Source organism: Dipodomys merriami, unplaced genomic scaffold, assembly GCF_024711535.1.
Source record: "Dipodomys merriami isolate MVZ:Mamm:240054 unplaced genomic scaffold, mDipMer1.0.p SCAF_45, whole genome shotgun sequence".
Classification (NCBI taxonomy): domain Eukaryota; kingdom Metazoa; phylum Chordata; class Mammalia; order Rodentia; family Heteromyidae; genus Dipodomys; species Dipodomys merriami.
Genome location: NW_027206013.1, coordinates 7877713 through 7901508, shown reverse-complemented (window position 1 = coordinate 7901508; position 23796 = coordinate 7877713). Strand labels below are relative to the sequence as shown.

Genomic DNA, 23796 nt, shown 5'->3' with positions numbered 1-23796 from the left:
GACCGTCTCAGTTTCTGCCAGATAGGTGCCATCTGCTTAGTGATTATCCTAAACTGACCAGCTGCTATAACAAAGTGCCATAGGCTGACTGGCTTCAAGACCAGACATTATTTACTTACTCTTCAGGAAGCTGGAAGTCCATGGTCAGGGTGTGAGCGGGATTGGTTTCTGGCCAGGTTTACTCTGCCTGGCTGGGAGTTGGCTGTCTTGCTTTTTGTCACATGGCAAAAGGAAGAAGGCAGGGTGTGAGCTCTTCTTATGAAGGGACTAGTTTCACCAGGACAATCTCATCCTCGTGCCCTCTCATCCAACCCTCATGACCTCCTGAAGTCCTCCTAGCTCTAGGGATACATTGAGAGGTTAGGATTTCATCACAAGAATTTTAAGAGGATAAATTCAGCCGATAATGGAATCATTTCATATTTTTTCCTCCAAAATGACTTCAGTGTGAAAAAATTGATTTATTTTGTTGATTCTTAGATGATTTTTCTCTTTTTGTATTTTATCATCTCTGAAATTGGGATGTTTTTAAATCCATGCTATATCCTAGCACTTTATTTTATTTTTTGCCAGTCTTGGGGCTTGACCTCATGGCCTGGACACTGTCCCTGAGCTTTTTTTTGCTCAAGGCTAGCACTCTACCACTTGAGCCACAGCACCATTACTGGCTTTTTCTGTTTATGTGATACTGAGGAATTGAACACATGCATGCTAGGCAAGCACTCTACCACTAAGCCCAGCCCCCTCCCCCCTTTTTTTGTCCAGCAAAATGGACAACAATATCTTAGATTTGGTGGAAAATGCTTTTTATTCTGTTATCTTTTTTTTTTTTTTTTGAAACTCTTCCCTTGTAAACCAGCTGGCTCAAACTTAAGAGCATACTGCCTCAACCTCTCTCAAGTGCTTGGATTACAGGCAGGATGGGGTTGGAGGATGCCCAAGGAGAACAAACTAGCCCATCTGGCTGATGGAACGATTGTGTCCATCACTAGGTATCCTGAGTGCCACAGAGATGGCTAAAGATGTTGAGAAGTTACTTTCAAGGAAGAACTATGTTCTTGCAGCCTGATTTCTAAGTGAGCTAAAAAAGTGATGTGTGAGACTTACCTTTAAGTAGAAGGGACAGACCAGGTAGGGCAAGGAGGGACAATGTCTAGATAGTTCCTGCTTATACCTCTTAGATGGAGTGTCCTGTGAGATTTTTCTTAACAGCCTATTTCCGCAACTCCTTCTCCCTAGCCCTTTTCTTCCTTGCAGTGACTTTTAACACTGAATTGACTGAAATCCCAACAAAGTTGCCTCTGGATTCTTCTTTTTCTTATGCCTCTATATTTTCTAGATGATGGCCAGTGCAACCTGCAGTTTGGGGAAGTTAGTTTTCACTTTTCTTTTTTTTCTTTTCTTTTCTTTTTTTTTTGTTGGTTGTGGGACTTGAACTCTGGGCCTGGGCGCTGCCCCTCAGCTCTTCAGCTCAAGGTTAGTGCTCTACTACTTGAGCCATAGCACCACTTCCGGCTTTCTCTTTTTATGTGGTACTGAGAAATTGAACCCAGGGCCTCATGTATGCAAGGCAAGCATTCTACCATTGAACCACCTTCCCAACCCCTTGACTTTTCTTCTATAGGAAGAGACACTTGTCTGCAAAGCAAGGCATCTGTCTTTCAGTTCTTTTGACTCACCTGATCTGACAGAGAACTTCCTTAAATCTTGAGCAGAAAATTAGTTCATTGTCCAAAGCAGTGCATGAAGCAGCCTGGAGGACTTCTATGTATATAGAAATAAGAAAGCTGATATGAGGCATGAGACCTTTCTGGCCATCACACAGCATTTTATAAAGAAGGGATGTGGTACAATTGTCCCAGGATTGAGGTGTAAATAGTGTTTGCAAATTGGCCTGGGAATATAGCCCTAGAGGTCTCGGAAGTTTTATTTTATTTATTTTTTATTTCACTTATTTGTTTATTTGTTTGTTTGTTTATGTCGTCCTGGGGCTTGAACTCTGGGCCTAGGCGCTGTCCCTGAGCTCTTCAGCTCAAGGGTAGAGCTCTACCACTTGAGCCACAGTGCCACTTCCCGTTTTCTGAGTGGTTTATTGGAGATAGTCTTACGGACTTTCCTGCCCAGGCTGGCTTTGAATCTTGATCCTCAGATCTCAGCCTCCTGAGTAGGTAGGATTACAGGCATGAGACACCGGCGCCTGGCTTATTTCACTATTTTTTTAATTAAAATTTTTATTATTATAAATAAAGGTAATGTAGAGGGGTTACTGTCTCATAAGTCAGATGATGAGTACATTTCTTTTTGGACAATGTCACCCTTTCCTTTACTCTCTCCTAGTTTTTCCCTCCCATTTCTGCCTACAAGTTATATAGTTCATTTTCAACATAGAGTCTACTGAGTTACTATGGCTGCATTTGTTCACCCTTTGTCCCTCCATTTCTGTGCCCTTCCTTATCCCCCAATGACAGATAAACAAATAAGACAAAAAGAAAAGAGAAAATAAAACCCTTTTGATTCTGTTTCCTGGAGTTCATTTCGATAAATATTATTTTATATGACCCTATGAAACACTTCAGTGTTTCGCCTTTGTGTTACTTCCTTGAGAGTACCCTCCTTTAGTTTTACTGTATGTGAATGTCTAGAATCCTGTGTAATTTATCATATTCTGGTGGATTGTTTATTTTAGATCTAGCTTCTGCTTATGAGAGAAAACATTCAAGCTGTTGTAGTTTTAAACTCTTAATAATATTTAGTGGGTTTCATTATGATGTCCACACCCTCTGTTAGCCCCATTTCTCCTGCCTCATCCTGTTCCAGCACTTTGGGTGGGGGGCAGAGGGGGACAGTTCTGAGTTTGAACTCAAGACCTTGAACTTGTTATGCAGGTGCTCTGCCACCTGAGCCATCCCTCCAAGCCCCTTTGGCTTATTCACATTTTTATTCAAGGCCAGCTTCAGGATGCCATCATCCTCCTAAATAGCTGGAATGACAGACACATTCCATCATTCCCAGCTTGTTGGGTGAGATAAGAGTCTCAATAACTTTTTGCCTGGGCTAGCCTTCAGCCATAACCCTCAATCTCCACCTCCTGTATAGTTAGGATTACAAATTTGAGCCATCATGCTCATCGCCCAGCACATCTTGATTTATTGTAAGGGTGGCTTTGAGTTAGGTCTAGAAAAATTCATGTGTCTATTATGTAGAATGCAGGGCTCTCCCCCCCCCCATCCCTTCCAGGGTGTCTTCATGTGGGAATGGAATTACAGAGAACTGTAGATGTGCAGGGAGCATCTAGGGCTCTCACAACCCTAGGCTTCATTGTTTGAATGAAGGCAAGAAGTACTTTCCAAGTTCTGTCTTTTCAAGGGTATTTGCAGTTCTGAGATAGTGCTTTGGTGGCATTTGTTGAGATCAGTGACAGGATTATCAACCAGAGCCACTCCACAGTGGAATTCTTGGTCTGACTCTTCAGTATGTCACTTAGAGGGAGTTTAACAGGTTATAAACTTCAAAAGAAGCCACTTTCTGGTTGGAAAAGAATATTTGCTCTTTCTGAGACTTGTCCATTACACTGAAACTAGTGAGGTTTCCTTAAGATTGTATGATGTTTGGAGGTGGAAAACTAATGTCTTGTGTTGAGTTAAATGTGTGGAGTGTAGTAGGGGCTGGGCATCAAGAAGAATGTTGGAGAAGCACAACTCTTCTGTCCAGTAAGTAAGAGTAGAGGTCACAGGGTTTCCCCCCACCCCCCAATCCCAGGACTTAAACTAAGGGCCTAGGCAATGTCCCTGAGCTCTTTGTGCTCAAGTCTAGCGCTCCACCACTTGAGTCAAAGTGCCACTTCCAGCTTTTTCTGAGTAATTTATTGAATATAAGAATGTCATGGACTTTCTTGCCCAGGCTGATTTTAACCATGATCCTCAGATCTCAGTCTCCTGAGTAACTAGGATTGTAGGCATAAGCCACCAGCACCCAGTAGAGGTTGTACTTTATTGGAACATGTTTTGTCTTTCTGAAATGTAGGAACCATTTGATATGTAAACAACTCTAAGAACGTCTAGTTGGCCTAGTTTAGTTTCTGGAATTCCACAGAAATGGAAAACGAAAATAGACTATATATACCCTTTTATTGGAGAAGGGATCAAAAATGGATTCTTTACTCAACATAGTAATTTTTAGGTTCATCCGTATTGTAACATGTATTAGTGTTTTGTTATTGCTTTTTATTTTCTGAGTAGCAGTATGTTGTATGAATCACAGTTACACACTCATCTGTTGATCGATATTTAAGTAAAACATTTCTCTTGGTTAAATACCTAGGAGTAGAAAATGTGGGAATATGCCTTTTTAAATACATTCCCAAAGGTAATGTCCAAAGCGTTCCTGTTGCTTCACATCCCTGTCAACTTTTCATATTATCAGTGTTAATTTTAACCGTTTTAGTGGATACGTATAGCAATATCTCATTGTGGCTTTATTTTTACATTCTCTGATGACTAATGCTATTGGACATCTTTTTTATGTGTTTATTTAGCATCACTATCTCTTTGTGAAGTCTATATTCAAATATTTTACTTAGGTTGTTTATATTCTTTTTTTTCCCCCCTCTTTTTGGGTGGTCATGGGGCTTGAACTCTGGGCCTGGGCGCTGTCCCTAAGTTCTTCAGTTCAAGGCAAGTGTTCTACCACTTGAGCCACAGTGCCACTTCCAGTTTTCTGTTGGTTAACTGGAGATAAGAGTCTCACGGACTTTCCTGCCTGGGTTGGCCTTGAATCTTGATTCTCAGATCTCAGCCTCCTGAGTAGCTAGGATTACAGGTGTGAGCCACCAGTGCCTAGCAGGTTGTTTGTATTCTTATCAGTGAGTTTTAAGATTTCTTTATATCTCCTAAATTACAGTCTGTTATTTTTTTTCTTTTTTTTTTTTTGGTCAGTCATAGGGCCTGAACTCGGGGCCTGGGCACTGTCCCTCAGCTCCTCAACTCAAGGCTAGTGCACTTGCGCCACAGCGCCACTTCCTGCTTTTTCTGCTTATGTGGTGCTGAGGAATGGAACCCAGGGCCTCATGCTGCAAAGCAAGCACTGGCCCACTTTGCAGCCCTTCCTTTTGATTTTATTAATTATATTTACTGATTTTTTTTTTAATGGTTCTGAGGAATCGAACCCAGGGCTTCATGCATACTTGTCAGGACTCTACCACTAAGCCGCATTCCCTGCCCTCAGACCTCTTTTGTTGTGCCAGTCCTGGGGCTTGAAGTCAGGGCCTGGGTGCTGTCGCTGAGCTTCTTATTGTTCAAGGCTAATGCTTTAACACTTGAGCCACAGCGCCGCTTCCTGTTTTTTCTTTTTGGTGGGTTGAGGAGGGCTAGTTAATCAGAGATCAGAGTCTCACTGACTTACATACTTAACGCTGACTTTGAACCACAGTCCTCAGATTTCAGCCTACTTAGTAGGTAGAATCACAGGTATGAACCACTAGCTCCTGGGTTCCTCAGACCTCTTTTGAATGCAGTTTAGAAATGACTTGAGTTTTTGTGGTCAGGTAAGAATGTCTTACCTTCAGTTTAATCTTTTAAATGTTATTCCCTCCAAAACAAGTGTCTTCTACCATTTTCCCTCATCTCAGATAGTGGCATTTCTCTCCTGGGGAATCATCCTTGATTCCTCTTTCTCTCCTACCATATCTAATCCATCCACAAATTTTGCTGGCCTTACCCTCAGAATATATTCAGAAACCACTTTCCACCACCTCTGTTTTTTCTGCCCTCGTTCAGGCCACCGTTATTTCTCCTTTTTATTGCAAGAGCTCTTAACTGGTCTGCCTTCTGCCCTCCTGCTTCCGTCATCACCCTTCTCCCCAGACTTTCCCCAAGTATAGGAGCCAGAGCAATCCTGTTAAAACATATGCCAGACCATGTTACTTCTCTGTTCAGAATTCATCACTGGCTTCTGAAGGCTTATAAAATCCATTGTGGTTTGGCCTGTGTAATCTCTTTCCCTTTTCTCCTCCACTTCCCCCTTGCCCACTCTGTTCAGCCATACTGTGCCAGACCTGCCTCAGGTGTTTTGTTCTTGCTCTTGTGCCCTTGGTCTAGAATAATTTTCTGTCTCTGGGAATGGCTTTCTCCCTTTTTTGGTGGGGGGGATCAGTCAGGGGCCTTGAGCTCTGTGCTTGGGCGCTGTCTCTGCGCTCTTCAGCTTAACGCAAGTGCTCTACCACTTGATCCACAGTACCACTTCTGGTTTTCTAGTGGTTTATTGGAGATAAGAGTCTCACGGACTTTCCTGCCTAGGCTGGCTTTGAACTGTGATCCTTAGATCTCAGCTTCCTGAGTAGCTAGGATTACAGGCATGAGCCACTGGCACCCGGCTTCCCTTAAATCTTTGTTTAAATATCACCCCTGCTCATTACCTAAGTTGTCCCATCTCTACTACTGGGACTTGAACTCAGAGCCTCTGGATCTCCATTTACTGCTGGCACTCTACCACTTGAGTCATACCTTCAGTCTGTCTCTCTTTTTTTGCTGGTTAATTGGAAATGAGAGTCTTGCAAATTTTTCTGCCCCAGATGGTTTTGAACCTCATTCCTCAGATCTTAGCCTTCTGAGTAGCTAGGATCATAGGAATGAGCCATTGGCACCTGGCTGGATTTTCTTCCTGCCTTCCTGCCTTCCTGCCTTCCTGCCTGCCTGCCTTCTGCCTGCCTGCCTGCCTGCCTGCCTGCCTTCTTCCTTCCTTCCTTCCTTCTTTCCTTCCTCCCTCCCTCCCTCCCTCCCTCCGTCCCCCCCTCTGTCATAGGGCTTGAACTCTGGGCCTGGGCGCTGTCCCTCAGCTCTTCAGCTCAAGGCTAGCACTCTACCACTTGAGCCACAGCACCATTTCCGGCTTTTTCCCCTTTTTGCTTATGTGGTGCTGAGGAATCGAACCCAGGGCCTTATGTATGCAAGGCAAGCGCTCTTCCACAGAGCCACCTTCCCAGCCCCCATTATATCTAATCTTAACAATATCATTATAATGGCAGCATTGATTTCTTTTTGTGTAGATGGCAAAGCAGATAGGGGGCTGTACCAGGAGGTGATGGTTGACTTGGGTCTAAATTTGCTCACTGCTGCTTTTGTGTTACAGGCCCTGAGAGCCAGCCTGTCCTCTTGATGTAAATAAAACTTAACCACAGTCAGGGCCATTGTTGAGTGCACCCACTGGTCAGGCATATCAGACCAGGCAAGGCAAGGCAAGGGCCTTCCTCATTTAGCTAGAAAGGCATACAACAAGCTACTTTTCAACTCAGTTTATTACTTAGATACAGAGCTGGATGGATAGCCAAAGATGCCAGCTCCTTTATGGTCTGGAAATGACAGTTGGTGATGTGTGATGCCCACTGATGAGGAGGCCATTTGAGATTGCCAGCAAGCCGGTTATACCTTTGCACCCTGTTCTTTCGGGTTGGGGCATGAAACCTCATCCTCAGAAGAGAGTGGGTAGAGATGGCTGTGAAGCATAGTTCACAGTTCTCCTAGCTTTCCCCTGTGCTGCTCTGTGGAAATGTATCAGGTTGCCCACAGGCTCACAGAAAACCTGAACACATGAGTATTCTTATCTGACTTCTCCCCTAGTAAGGCTAGTGAACTTCCTAGGCATAATTAAGTTTACCCAATGGACAGAGTCCCGGGGTGTGCGTGCGTGCGTGCGTGCGTGCGTGCGTGCGTGCGTGTGTGTGTGTGTGTGTGTGTGTGTGTGTGTGTGTGTGTGTGTTGCTAAGGATTGAACTCAGCCTTGTGCTTGTTAGATAGATTCTCTATCATATCACTTGAGCTGTTCCTTCAGCCACTTTTTGCATTGGTTATTTTCAAGGTAAGGTCTCATATTATGCCCAAGCTGGTCTGGATTATGATGCTTCTACTTATGATTCTCTGACAGATGTGTGCCACCATGCCCAATCATTGTGCTTCATAGCTGGGGTAACAGGCATGCACTATCATGCTCAGCCATTGGTTGAGTTAGAGTCTTGTGAATTTTTTTTACCTGTTTCTCATCCCAAGTAGCTAGAAATACAGACTTGAGCCACCATGCTCAGTTGTTCCTAATCTGTGTGGCATGTGTCTTTCATGCACAAGCATTCACATACATGGCCTTGCCATGTTATTACTTCACTTAGAAACAATAAATACAGACTTCTTTGTATATGAACTTGGAGCTGTTTTCGTTAGCTGATTGCCCTGAAATTAGACAGTGCAAAAACTTGGTTCATCAATCTGACACCTTAGAATTGATTAAAGTCTCTAGTTGCTTGTCCCTCATCCCTGGAAACCCTAGTGAATGTGTAGAAGTTGGGGATGGTACCAAAAATCAAGAGATCACAAAGGGCTAGTTTTTGCTTTTTAATCATCTGTCTCTGGTATTAAATGCTCAGCATTGTGCTCAATTCTCAAGGTGCCCTGCTGCCAACAAGTGTGGGTTTAGGGAGGGGCTTTAATAATACCTACCAGGGCAGACCCGGCCTGGGTTATGACCTCCCCAGTCCACTCTTCTTTGAGCAAGCACTTTTATAAGCAGACGTAATCAGACATAGGTAGCATAATGAGGTGAAGAAATGGCACATAACTGCCCTACCTTGTGCTAATAATTCTTGATATATAATGGCTGTTTCCAAGGAGCCAGAGCACAGCTCAGACATTATCTCATTAATCCTCCCCAAACCCCCATGAGGTAGGCAGGTGGCAGGCATTCCCCTTGCTCTTGGGATCAGACAGAATGGGGCCCTTATGCGACTTGCCCAAGGTCATACAGGGTGGCAAAGCCCAGCATATAATTTATTGCTTTTAACACTTGAGCCTGTGGTTTCCTCCCCTCTTGGCCCCCCCTCTTCCCCACTATTTAACAGACTACACAGGAATATTTTAATCAGGTGACTTTCATCAAGTGTCCCTTCCTGAAGTACTCTATGCCATCACCCTGAGTTTGCAAACTTAGCAGGACAATTGCAAGAATCAGGGAATGGTATGAATGAATGGGTGCTGATGGTGAGCTCTCAAGGCACTGTCTCCCTCTATAGGGCCCCTTGCTCATTCTAGATTCATCCCTGGCATCCTGCTTTCCTGTATCATTTTTGTTAGGGTTTTTGTTTGATCATGTGACCTTGGAAATGCCCTACCCAACTTTTACTGTATTTCCTATAAGGCTATGGCACATTCATTCTCCTCATAGTGCTACTATGCCCCCCAGTTTGTATGCTTTCTCCCTTATGGAGCTCTTTAATGTGTCCCTTGCACCTAACCCTAGAGTCCTCATTTGTGAAGTGCATTGACTTGTACTGTCTCCTGTAGGTGGAGCAGATCCTATGCCTGTTCTACAGAAGAGCAAGCTGAATCTTGAGGAGATAAAGTAATTGCCAGGATAGTAGGGCCCAGCTATGTTCTTCTCATTGCACCTTACCACTGACGATAATTAGACCCCTGCTCCACCATATTTTTTCCTTTTTTCTCTTTATTTGCATAATCACCCCTACTGGGGATTGAACTCAGGGCATTTACTAGGCAAGTACTCTTTATCACTTGAGTCATGTGTCCAGCTCCTCTTTTTTATTGGTATTTTCAGGGTAAGGTCTCATTTTATGCCCAGGCCAGCCTATGCCATGATTCTCCTACTTGTGTCACTGGGGAGGACAGATGTATCCCATTGCCAACCATTGTGCTCTTGGGATAACAGATGTGTATCTTTGTACACATCCATTGAGCGAGACAGAGTCTTGTGAATTTTTATGCCTGGGCAGGCCTTGAACCGTGGTCCCCTGCAATTATAGGCTTGAGCCACCATACCTGGAATTTGCATAATTCTTTAATAACAGCTTTATTGAGATATAATTCACATACTATATAATTCATCTATATAAAGTATATAGCTCAGTGGTTTTTCATGTATTCACAGAGTTGTATATCCATCACCACAATCCTCTTTAAAAGAAACATTTTAATCACCTTGAAAAGAAACCGCTTACCTTTTAGTTCTCACCTCACTATTTTCTCATCTCCCTCCCATAGTACACACAACCTCCAGTCCTAAGAAACCACTCATGTCTCTATATACTTTACATCTTTATAGATTTCCCTGTTGTAGTCTTTCATGTAAGACATGTGGACTTTTGTGACTGGCTTCTTTCATTCAATATGATGTTAAGTCATGTGGATATACCACATTTTGTTTACCCATTTTGTTGAATGGTTGGTAGACATTTAGGTTAGGTTATTCCACCTTTTGACTTGTATGGATATGTTGCTTTAAACATTCATGAGTTAGACTTTGTGTGTATATCTAGTTAATTGGAGATAAGAATGTCTCTTGGACTTTTCTGCCTGGCTGGCTTTGAACCATAATCCTAGGATCTCAGCCTCCTAAATAGCTATGATTACAAGTATGAGCCATTGATACCTAGCTGTCAAAGGGATTTTTAGTCTTGTTTGTGTTTTGAGTATTTTTCTGTGTGTGTTGGAGAAAGGGAATGTAATGATGGTGTAGCTACATATTTCTGTAGTCAGTCAGTGTTAAGAGTAACGAGCTAAACTGTAGCCATCGTCAATTTGTACTTATTGATGATCCTACCCTATGTGCTTCACCTCACTGGTGTTTTTATTAATGAATAGCTGTAGCCAGCATGTGCTTTCTCTTTGGAAACCATAGTACACACTTGGTGCCATACAAGTGCCTGGTTCTCTACTCCCAAATAGCTTTCAGGGGATGTGTGGTCTTGACAAACCAGTCTATTGGAGGCCATACTGTTTGTTCTGGGAAAGGAACTCATCTTTTTTTTTTTTTTTTTTTTTTTTTGCCAGTCCTGGGGTTTGAACTCAGGGTATGGGCACTGTCCCAGAGCTTCTTTTGCTCAAGGCTAGCACTCTACCACTTGAGCCACAGCACTACTTCTAACTTTTTCTGTTTATGTGGTACTGAGGAATCAAACCCAGGGCTTCATTCATGCTAGTTAAGCACTCTACTACTAAGCCACATTCCTAGCCCAAACATGTCTCCTTGACAATGCATGTTACAATATTTATTACTGTCCACCTGTATTATAGAGAGCTGATTTAGAGGAAAAAATCCTGATGAGCTTACAGTTTCAGTCACCTATCATATCCATGAATGTGGTATTTTAGAATACTTTTCAAACTGTACTAGTCATTATAGTAAGGGAGGACTCCTGTCTCAATTTCTTTCGCTCGCTCACTGTCCATCCACAGGAACAGTGCTCAGAAAAAGTCACAAATGAATACCAGAATCTTCCAAAGAAAAATCAAGAGTGGTCTAAATAGAAGAGCACTTGCCTTGAAAAAAAAATCTCTTTACTCTCCAACCCATCCACTTTTGGCTAGATGCAGAATGATTTATAAATTGTTGTGCTCATGAAACTTTTCTTAAAATCTTACATGCATTGTTTTTATACTACATTCATCATTATTTTCTTTTGGTATGAAAGAAGATAGAAGCTGTTCTTGTTCTTGTTCTTGTGCTTGTGCTTTTCTCTCTCTCTCTCTCTCTCTCTCTCTCTCTCTCTCTCTCTCTCTCTCTCAAAATGGCACTGATTGGGGGAAATTCCAACTGAGTATTTATTTATTTATTTAGAAGATGAGATTCTCCAGTAGAGAAGTGTTGGTTTAATCCTCAGATACTTTGCAGTTGGAAGTCTCCAGCAAACAGTAGCCAGAGACAGAGAGCCTCTAGCGTGCGCGCACGCATGCGCGCGCGCGCACACACACACACACACACACACACACACACACACACACACACACACACACACACACACACACACACACACACACACACACACACACACACACACACACACACACACACACACACACACACACACACATCCTGAGGCTTGAACTTGATTCCTAGACACTTTAGCTTTTTCTGCTCAAGACTGATGCTTTACCATTGAGCCATAGCTCTACTTTCAGCTTTTTGGTGGTTAATTGGAGGTAAGAGTCCTTTAGAGTTTTCTGTCGGGCTGACCTCCAACCACAATCTTCAGATTTCAGGCATAAGCCACCGGCACCTGGCAGCAGTACCTTTTCTGTGTCTGTGTCAGACCCCATCGCAATGGCAACTGGAGAAAATTGTGTTCACATTCTTCTGGATTCTAGATCCAGATAAAGGTTTAGACTTTTGGATCAAAAAATCTAAAATTGTTTATTTCTTTGGTCATAGGAGGGGGGCAGTAATCCTTAATGATTCTAGGGAAGAATGGGTGGGGGTATCATTTTTCCATTCCTTCCCATAAATTATAAGCTTTGATTCTAACCAGCATACCTTTAAGAAAAGATCTGGACTGATTGATGTGAAATTCTGGACTTTAGTGACACTCTGCCCTGAGCATAGCAATGAGAGGACAAAAGGAAGTTAGTTTCCCTTTTAAATCTCCAGGAATTTTTGGATGAGATAATATTACAGAGTGAAATGTCTCTTCCTCCTGTTAGTTTAGTGTTTGGCTTCTGTGTAACAGTAACCCATTTAGAAGCAGGCGGCCTGTTTGAAGTTATTTTAAGCCCTCAGTTGAATGTAGAGATATTGTAACTTTGGATAAAAGCACCACCCGCCCTAGTTTCAGATATGCCCTTTCAAATATGTGCAAAGTGCATCAGTGTATCTCAAGGATTTTGTGCTGAAAGCTTCTTAAAAAGCTGGTCCTGGTTTCAAAGCTTGGTTTAATGGACCATCCTCAAGGGAACATAGTTCTTTTTCTCCAGATATGTAACCTCATCTTTTGGCTTAGCTGTTTCCATACTTTTTGTTGTGGTTGTTGTCTGTTAACAAAACAGTAAAACTATAATAATCAACCTTGTTGGACTCTTGAAATTTGAAGATCTGTTTTCATATTTCAGAATAAAACCGCTTGTTCTGTACCTGATACTACAGATGGTCTGATGCTTGTTATTAGCCATTTTGCCTTAGCCTCTCCTTATTTAGAAATGCAGGTGGGGTGTTATTTTTCCCTTCTAGAGTTCATAGGCTCTATCCATGTCTCTAGGATAGAATTGGGGCTCCTCAGAAGGATTACCTTGCCTATTGCGCCTGTCCTCTCTGTAACACTCAAATCCATACCATGGTCTGGTGCCATTCAGTAGTTTTTTGTTTGTTTGCTTGTTTTTTGGTTGAGGGTGGTGAAGGTTCTGGTTCTTCCTCTACAATGTCTTCCCTGTTCCCCAGGGCCTGGATGGCACCCAGATCAGGAATCCTGGCAGTTCCAATCAAGTGTCCACCATATCATGCAGGCAAGTCTTTGAGCTCTCTCTTGAGCCTGACAGAATTATTCCCTTACTTTTCCAATGGGGAAGGCTCCTAGTTTATTGGGAGCCCTGGAGGAAGAAACTGCTGTTTGGCAGTGCATACAGTTTTTTGTCAAAATAATGTGCCTATGTTCATAAAAGAGCAGAAGGAACTTTATGGCTTACGATTTTAAAAGTGCATTCCTTTCCCATCCATGATTGCTGTTGTCAGATCAGAGGTAACTATTTCCAACTCTTCAGTGGTTTCTTCTGCTCTTTACCTCTGTGAATACTTTTGAACTTCTGTGAAGAATGTTCATTCTCCTGCTTCTTATTTCCAGTCTTTTTTTTTTTTTTTTTTTTTGTCAGTCATGGGGGCCTAAACTCTGGGCCTGGGCGCTGTCCATCAGCTCTTTAGCTCAAAGTGAGCACTCTATCACTTGAGCCACAGTGCCACTTCCGGCTTTTTCTGATTAGGTGGTGCTGAGGAATTGAACCCAGGGCTTTATGCATGCAAGGCAGGCACTCTACCACTAAGCCACCTTCCCAGCCCTTCAGTCCATTTTAGAATCCTGTTTTTTTTTTTTTTTTTGAACTTTCTGCTGTGTTATATGAAGAATTTGGTCTCTTATTCCTCACCCCTACTCATCTACATCCACAGTTATTGTTTAGTTCAGGGTTTGTATTAGATGGTAGTCAGAATTCTCAGCCGGACCATTCAGGTTTACAATTCTTGTGTAACTTTTTGCTTTTTTCTGAAACTAATTGTATGTTCATCCATACTCTTAGTCTTTACTTTGCTGTAGAACTGTCATATTTCATTCTTTTGTTGAGAACTATGAAGTTTGACAATCCTATCCTGCCTCTGATTCAGTTCCTTATTTTTTTTGTTGACGACAGTAGCTTCTCAGATTGTATGGACATGGGTGGGAAAACGAGACTTGGGACTTTGGGGGAGGAGGGCACCCTCTTTTCTCCTACTCCTTCCACTGCCATTTTGAGGCACTATCACCAGCCTGCAGGTGCAGCTGTGTTGTGTTCCTTGCATGTACACACTGGGGCCACTGCCGTTCCATGGGGCGGAAGGACAACCTTTGCTCCTTTGCCAGTGCACGTTTTCTTTGCCCTGGAAGAAGGTCTTTGTTGGCTTGGTGAGCAACATCTATAAGAGCTAGCTGTTTTGAACTTTATACAATTTGATTAAATCCTAATCTGTTTGCTCTAGTCCCTCTCTTAGCTGTGAGTCCCATGTAGCTTTCCAAAAAAAAAAAAAAACAAACAAAAACAAAAAAACAAGGCAGGAGGCACAGCAAAGAAGCCAAAAGCTGTTTGTCCGGCCAACAGTCATTTATTGTGCACCTATAGGATGCAGGAGACCTCTGAGTAATACTGCCCTTCTAGAAGCAGGTAACTGTATTAAGAGATAAGGAACTAGAATTACAGTAAGCATCATATAAAGTGGGTTCAAAGATGTGGAAGCCACTTAGTTGAATGGGTGCACGGAAGGTGACATTTAGCTGGTCTTGAAGGGCATGTGAGAAGGTTGAGGTTTATTGTGTACTTCATAAGAGGCAGAAGTGTTCATTTAGAGACAGAATTGCACAATCCCAAAGCTCACATTGTTTTCTTTCCAACGGACCCCTTGGGACAAAAAAAAAATAAGGAATAGTAGAGTAAAAGCCACTGCTTTATAATGATGTCAGAATTCATGGTGGAGGACTAAGTGGGCATTTTTCCTTCAGTTGACTTAGGCAAGATGTTGGGCACCCAAAGGTATTGTTCTGGTAGCACAAGATCAAAGTTAGAAAACTTCATACTTTGTGTAGTTTATTGTATTTTTAATTGTAGTTCATTATATGTGTGAAGTTAGTCTGTGGAACCATCCAAAGAATTTTGCTTATCTTCTCATTTTAGGTCATTTTTTCAACTTCTTAGTGGAGAAGAAAAATGTGTACTGTTTAGTGGAATCTGCGTCAAGTTCCATTCTAGGTTTCTGAGTATCTTTTATTTTTTTTCCTTTCATGTTTTTATTAGTATTTCTTAATGATGTCTTAATGATTTCTTAATTATGTGTATGAACATACACATAATTCATTCTTCCTAAAAATAGTAAAGCAAAAACTTCTTAAATTTCAAATATTTGGTTGGGTAAACCTCAATGTTCCACATGAAATTCGAAGTTAATTTGCTTAAACATGGTATACTGCAGTTTCTAAGATTAATCTTTGAAGGAGTAAACATTCAGAAGCAAGCACAGGTCCACAAGTAGTCAGTCTGAGTGCCACTGGCTGCTATGGATATTCGTGAATTAGGAAGCATGGTTTTTACATGATGACAGGGGCAGTAGTGTAGAAGCAACATCTAGCTGAATTTTTGGGAGAATGTGAATTTCAAATATAGAAGGTGCCTGACAGCTGCTTGTTATTCAGAAAGTCTTTTTTTTTTTTTTTTTTTTTTTTTTGTCAGGCGTGGGGCTTGAACTCAGGGCCTGGGTGCTGTCCCTGAGTTCTTCAGCTCCAGTAGCACTCTAGCCGGGCACAGATGGCTCACTCCTGTAATCCTAGCTACTCAGGCAGCTTAGATCTGAGGATTGCGGTTCAAAGCCAGCCCATACACGAAAGTCTGTGAGACTTTATCTCCAATAAACCACTCAGAATACTGGAAGTGGACTGTGGCTCAAGTGGTAGAGTGCTAGCCTTGAGCTGAAGAGCTGAAGAACACCGCCCAGGCCCAGAATTCAAGCCCCATGACCCACAAAAATAAAATAAAATAAAATAAAATAAATTTAAAATAAATAAATAAAAAGGTAGCAATCCTCAGATCTCAGCCACTGGCTCCTGGCTTCAGAAAAGTCTCATGAGGCCCTTTTCTTTTATTTTTGTAGTACTGGGGATTGAGCTCAGAGCCTCTGAGTCACACCCCCAGTCCTTTTGCTTCTTGCTTTTCAGTTTTTCAGATAGAGTCTTCCGCTTTTGTATAGTGGCCAGCCTTTGAAGTTCTTTCTCCTGACCGAATTTTAGGCATGTACCACAAGGCCTGCCTAAGATAATAGAAAAAAAAATGAGTTTGGGACTATATATTAAGAAATTAAAATCAAAATAATAGTTTGGTTTTGAATATAACATGTTAAATTGCAGTTATAGCCCTTGTACTAATTTCTGAGGAGAAACAGTGAATTTCAAGTGGGCAGTGCTAGGATACAACAGAATTATCTGAAAATATAAATGAGATCTTATCTACTTAACTTTGACTTTAGCAGCATGATCATCAGGAGTTGTTTTCCAAGTGGTAAGACTTTATGTTTTGCCCAAAATTCTTTTTTAGTTTTGTGATCATTCCGTGTGAAAGCATCCATGCATATTTATTCTCTATAGTCTTTAAACTGGATTGTGAGCCATTTAATTTAAGTGGGATCCAGTTATTAACTAACATGGCTTTCATGGACTCCATTAAACTTTGCCTTGGTTGCTGATTTGCCATTCTAATTTGCAATTTATTTGCATAGTCTAGTAACTCTCATTGGTTACCCCAAAAATTTGCTGTCAGGATGAATTAAGAATTCCTAAACATGGTAGGGTTGGAGGCATGGCTCAAGTGGTAGAGGACTTGCCAACCAAGCATGTGGACCTGAGTTCAAACCCCAGTACTACAAAAACAAAAACAAAACCATACCAACAAGCACCCAAACTAAAATATATAACTATATGCCATTGAATGGAAAAGCTTTCTCTTCACTTCCCCAAGACTTACCATGCTCATTTGCCTTCAATCCCTTTGCCTGGAAGACTCCATCCTTTGTGACCTGTCAGTTCAATAGTGAATGTGTTCATCTTTTAACTGTCTACTTTCCTATAAAACATTCTGCAGAGCCTACAACTCAGGGTATAAATGTCTGGAGGCCTAGAATGGCCAGCATTTCTGGAAGCTGATAGTGTTTTCGGGGCCAGCTGCCAAGGACTTGAATCCTGCAGTCTTCTCTTCAGTTTAAGAATAGTAGCAGCATGGGGCTGGGAAGGTGGCTCAGTGGTAGAGCGCTTGCCTTGCATGCATGAGGCCCTGGGCTCGATTCCTCAGCACCACATAAGCAAAAAGAAAAAAGCCAGAAGTGGTGCTGTGGCTCAAGTGTTAGAGCGCTAGCCTTGAGCTGAAGAGCTGAGGGACAGCACCCAGGCCCAGAGTTCAGGCCCCATGACTGGACTCCCCAAAAAAAAAAAAAAAGAAAGAAAAAGGAATAATAGCAGCAGGGCTGGGAAGGTGGCTCAGTGGTTAGAATGCTTGCCTCACATGCATGAGGCCCTGGGTTAAATTCTCAGCACCACATAAACAAAAACTTGGAAGTGTTGCTGTGGCTCAAGTGGTAAAGTGCTAGCCTTGAGTTGAAAAGCTGAGGGGCAGCGCCTAGGCCCAAAGTTCAAGCCCCATGACCAACAAACAAACAAAAAAGAATAGTAGCAAAGATTGAATGTGTGTGTAGTGTTGGGTACCTGGGAATGTAAACAGGAATAAGAAACTCAGAAGAAACTTGTAGAGGAAGATGTGGCAAGGATAGTGAGGTAGCCTTTCAGTCCTCTGAGATGTGGTTTTGGTGGCTCCTTTTTCCTTCACAGGAATACAATCATACCAACCTATGCTTGCACTCACTGGTTCTGTGATTCTATTCTGAAGTCCATAGCCTGACAGGACTGACCTGTGGAGCTGACAATAGCCACCCCAGTGTGACTGGAAGATTTGATGGGGGAGGAGAGTGGGAAACTGGAGTGTTGTAGAGGGGAGAGGGCCCCAGAAGGCAGTGGGGGGTGGGTCACCTGCCTGACAGACCTCAGGGGCCTCTGGGTGTGTTGGATGCTTACTTAGTAAAGATTTCTGCCTGTCTGGAGGCTTGTTCTTTTGTTGTTGTTGGTGGTGGTGGTGGTGGTGGGGCTTGAACTCAGCGCCTGGGTGCTGTACCTCAGCTATCTTCCTCAAGGCGTGCTCTATCACTTTGGGCCACAGTGCCAGTTCTGGTTTTTGAGTGGTTAATTGAAGACAAGAGTCTCATGGGGACTTTTCTGTGATCCTCAGATCACAGCCTCCTGAGTAGCTAGAATTGCAGGTGTGAGCCACTGGGTGCCCGGCTTTGGGGGCTTATTCTTGACCCACCTTTCTCTTGACCCTGAGCTCTGCTACAGCTTGGGCCACTTCTCAGTGGGTCAGGCCTAAATTTTGGCTTCTGCTGTTCTCCATTGCCATCTTAATCTCTTTCTCCCCCTACTGACATTGCTGCTTTCCCAGACCTTGCTTTCTCTACAGCTGCCTTGTCCCTCCATCTCTTTCCACCATTGACTTTAATCTTTGTGTTATAGGTATTCAGCATTTGAGGATAGGTAGTTTTGCCTTAATTCTTTTAATGCCTCTATTTTTGCTTTCCCTAACTTAGCATTTCTCCAATGTGTTCAATTATGAAATAATTATCTTATTAAACACCAAGGCCAATTTACAATCAGAGTAGGAAATGATGGCTTTAGCTTTCATTTACAAATGTAGAGCCACAGCCCCTGAGAAGTATTTCTCAGTGTAATTTACTTGTGTAAGAACCTGTTTTTCATCATAAAGGGCATATTCCACAGGGCACAATTTCCAGAGGGCCACTGTAAATGACTTATGTTCTGGAAGAATGGAAGCCACGTTGTCCTCTGCTGTGGATCCTACATTAGCTGAAGGCAGCACTAGTCAGGAAATAGGTAATTTCTAAGTAAACTCTTAGGACTGTTGTTTGATAAAAATCCACCATTTTAAGCCATTTTGAAGCACATATTTCAGTTACATTTAGGATGTTAGCAGTGTGGAACAACCATGAACACCATGTAGTTCCAGAATATTTTCATCATCCTTTACCCATTAAGCTGTCACTCCCCATTTTATCCTCTCCCCGCCCTACGCCCTCCCCCCCCCCCCCCCCCCGCCACATGGCAACCACTAGCCAGCTTTCTGTCTCTAATGGGTTTGCTTATTCTGAACATTTTATATAAATGACCTCAGTATGTCCACATGTGAAGTTAGGAAACATACAAGGTCATAGACCTGGATGAGACTTCTATCTTCCAAAGCGACGCTGTGTCATTGACAAAACTCCATAAGTATATAACAGAAAGCAGCCATCTGTCTAAAAGCCTCCAAGTCATGTTAATATGCTAGAAATTCTCATGGAGCGTAGCAGAAAGGGTTGCCATTACAAGACTTGGCTTGGTACTTCAGGGAGCTTGAACTGTGCTGGGATGCCCTTTCCTGGAGGTCCAAGGCAATTGAGCGGTTGACACAATTATCATCCTCACATTTTATAAGTGGAAATCTTAGCATTTTGTAGCTGCCCCATTTAGTAATTGTAGAATGTTCTAGCATGTACTAGTCTTAAACTCTTCAGAGGCATGTAGGAGAAAAGATTTTGTTCTCCAAGCTACAGAGCCCTCAGTGTTCCGTTGGGCAAATTCTTTGAGCTTGAAGACTTGTGTAAAATTAGTTGTCCCGGGCTCTGTATCTCTTGTCTTAGAATTCCCAGGGATCAAGTACTCAACCACTACAAAGGTAGCTGCTAACTGCCCTTTTGGCACCTTCTGCTAAGCAGAGTGACCCCTCACTTGCCTAACTTGACTTAAGCAACCCTTTCTACATTGTTCCCTGGAATTCATATTCCAAAAGGTCTTTCTTCTCCAGGCTGTACCCTCTGATCTCTCCTCCTTGTCTCTAGAGTCAGGACATACCACTCTCTGAAGCTGTGTTGTCCATTTGCCTAAATACCTGTTGTCAGTGTGCCATCTTCTGCCTAAGAACTTGTGATGCTATCTTTGTCCAAACACCTTTCTAGCTTTGAACATTTGCCTCTGCCTTCTCTATATAGAATGTGACCTTTTCTATTGATGAAGCTGATTTATTCCTCTTTTCCCTCAAGTCTACATCATCTCTTGCATCAGACTTGGGACGACTGACTGCCATGATCAATATCAGTCTTCACTTGAGGCCCAGGAGTTGTGCACAAAGCCTCCCCAGACATTCTAGTACCTCTTATTGGTCACACTAAACTCATAGTGCACCCAAATATAACAGAATTTGAGCTAGAAACATTTTTTCCCCCAAAGATTTTCTCTTTGCCTTCTCTGCCAGTCACATGGCCAGTTCTCAGAGGAAGGGAGCATCTGTTGGGGACGGAGAGGGAGTAAGCAGAGTAAGAAGGCATTGGAATATGAGTCTGAAGCCTGGATCACCTAAGGGCTTGTCACTTGGTTGCTTTTGTTGTCTTGGAAAAGCCATTTATTTTGAACTTCTTATTTGTAAGATAAGTAGGGGATATGATGTATGTATTAGTTTCCTATTTGCTGTTATAACAAGTTATTACAGATTTAGTGGCTTAAAGCAACAACAATCCTCCTAAAGTTCTAGTGGTGAGAAGTACAGAATGGGTCTGCAGGACTACATTTTTAAGCAAGTTGTAGGGGAGAATTGTTTCTTTGCATCTACCAACTTCTCCAGGCTCAGGTTTCCTGGACTAATTGTCCTCCAACTTCAAAGCACACCATCCAACCTCTGTTTCTGGAGTCACCTCTTCTCTGTGTCTCTCAGATGTCCTTTCTTCTTGAAGGATCCTTATAATACTTTGAGTCTATCCTATTCAGGGAACCTGCCATCTTAAACTTAATCCCATCTACCAAGTATCTTATATAAGCATTCAGAGATTTGGACATTGATGTATTTGGGGCCCTTATGCTACTATGGTGGATTCTTAGGTCTCTTGTTAGGTCCCTAACTTACCTTAAATCTAACAACATATTTCTTTGGCTTATATAAGAGCTTAACACATGCAGTGCTAGGCTCATCATGTCTACTATCTTTTTGTTCGTTTGATTGTCAGTTGTGGGGCCTGAACTCAGAGCCTGAGCGCTCTGCCACTTTGAGCCACAGCAGTGCTTCCTCATCACTTCTTGATAAATTGAGTTTAGCTCTGACTACTTCCTCTTTCCATATTGTTCTGAAGAGCTCCAGGGCCAATATAGCTGCATGATAGCACAAACCTTAGATTTGTTTTGGTTTTCGGATTTTTACATAAGAACATTTGACACTGTCTCTCAGATCAATCTTTGATATTATGCTCAAATAATTTTTTTTGGGGGGGGGGACATCTGGTCTTGGGCCTGAACTCTGGGCCTGGGAGCTGTCCCTCAGCTCTTCAGCTCAAGGCTAGTGCTCTTCCACTTTTTTTTTTTCTGCTTATGTGGTGTTGAGGAATCGAACCCAGGCCCTCATGCATGCAAGGCAAGTGCTCTCTCTACCACTGAGCCACCTTCCCAGCCCCTGCTCAAAGAATTTTATTAATTTCCCAGTAATCAGTAATAATTTTTCACCTGTTAATTATATTGGTGATTCTATCACACACCTTCTTGTCTCTTGATAAAGTCTGTACTGTCTTTAGGTCTCTTGTATAAATTGTCTAATTCTAATGGTAAATGGCAGTTGTGGTTCTATGCACCCTTAAAGTCTAAAAGCTGAATCATCTTGGATGCTAGCTTAGTTCGTTTACTTATAATGACAACTCAGTGTTAAATTGATGGTATTTCACAGCAATTTAGATTGGTGTTTATAAGAGAGTTATGCTGTTTTTTTTTTTTGTTTGTTTTGTTTTTTTTTGGGTCCGGTCGTGGGCCTGAACTCTGGGCCTGGGCGCTGTCCCTCAGCTCTTCAGCTCAAGGCTAGCGCTCTACCATTTGAGCCACAGCGCCACTTCCGGCTTTTTTCTTTTTGCTTATGTGGTGCTGAGGAATCGAACCCAGGGCCTCATGCATGCAAGGCAAGCGCTCTACCACTGAGCCAACTTCCCAGCCCCAGTTATGCTGTTTTTTCTTTACCCCCTATTGAATAGTTTCTACCTTGGATGACCACTGTAGAAAACACCAATAAAATATTTTATGGTGACTTTCTTTTGAGTTTCAGTGTTCATTCCGCTCATGGTACTGAAAAAGGATTCCTCATAGGTTGAAAAATTGTCCCTGCCTTAAAGTTTTAAGTTTTGAGGTTGCTTTTCCTGGAGTCTGAGAAATGTATAATGTGAAGCAAGCAAGTCTGTGTCCAGCCTATTGAAGTCTCTTTCTGTTTTGTTTCCCAGATGCACCCACTGGGCCTGTGTAATAACAATGATGAAGAGGACCTGTATGAATATGGCTGGGTAGGAGTGGTGAAGCTGGAACAGCCAGAATTGGACCCAAAACCATGCCTCACTGTCCTAGGCAAGGTAAGCACTAGGCCCTTTGCATTATTGCCATTGCGATCAGTGTTATCCACTTAATAATTTCCTAAGTTTTAAGATAATTGGTTCTAAAAAATAATGCCATCTCCCCCATGGTATAACCCTTGCCTTCACTGTATTTGATGTTGGTATAATTTGTGGAAAGGGAGGGGAAAAAACAAATCATTTAAATAGGAATACAGGTGGACCCATTGCAACAATGAGATGTACAAGTCATGTCGAAAAACGAACTTTACAACTTTGGCGATGGCCGTGGCAGGGGGAGCGTAGGGGTAGGGGTGGACAATGTAGGCGGGGGGAGAGATGAGAAGGGATAGGAAGGGGAAACAAAGGAGGAGGCAACAATGCTTGATAAGAAATGTACTCGTTATCTTGCCCATGTAATTTAACTCCTCTGTATGGTATTTTCACAATAAAATTAAAAAAAAATAATGCCAGTGCAGTGTTCCTTCCTGGATAAAGTTATATGGCACACCTTGAGGGGTCTGAGTTTCTGTGTAAGAGATTGATAATAGAAATTTATAATACTTGATCTTACCCCCTCAAGGCCAGGAATTTCAGAATTTTGAGATTTGGGGGGCTTAGAAAAATATTAGGGTGCCAATATTTTTTATTAAGTAACCTTGGCGATCTGGGACAACACTTGGTAATCATACACCTTCCTATTCCTGTACAAAGTTTATAGATAACACATCAAATGGAATAACTAAAATCTTAAGTAGCCTTATGTTAGTGCAAGGTAGCGTTGCCTTCAAATGAGATCAGATTCATTAAGTTGTGCTGCCAAGTAAGTTATGCGGAAACTTGAATTTCAGAGCTTTTGGGATATCCTGATGACAGACAGCAGTTGTGATCCAGTGTTAGAACTCACCCCAATGAGTGGTTAGGAGGTGGGGTTGAAGTACGAATGCTTTATGGAAGAATAAGCTCTCAAAAATGTTTATGACCACTGGCCCTTGTCACTCTTATCACCCTGTTTAAAAAAGTCTTAGCTAAGTGGGTCGGGTCATCATTACTTCTAACTACATCATAAGACAGAATTAAGTCTATTTTGGAAAACTTCCATCAAAGACCTTAAAATGTGACGAGTACAGCTTAATTTTCTTTCTTTCCTTTCTTTCTTTCTTTCCTTCCTTCCTCCTTCCTTCCTCCTTCCTTCCTTCCTCCTTCCTTCCTTCCTTCCTTCCTTCCTTCCTTCCTTCCTTCCTTCCTTTCTTTCTTTCTTTCTTTCTTTCTTTCTTTCTTTCTTTCTTTCTTTCCTTC

General features: G+C 42.2%; 1 protein-coding gene across 2 annotated transcripts in view; it reads left to right on the top strand.

The window, feature by feature from the left end:
- The window catches only part of Znrf3 (zinc and ring finger 3), a 161808-nt gene that overhangs the window by 76661 nt on the left and 61351 nt on the right, over positions 1 to 23796 (top strand). For both annotated transcript variants that reach the window (XM_069994603.1, XM_069994604.1), the window contains exon 2: positions 22393 to 22518. In XM_069994603.1, the coding sequence (XP_069850704.1) occupies positions 22393 to 22518 (126 nt within the window). The remainder of the gene's footprint in view (positions 1 to 22392; positions 22519 to 23796) is intronic.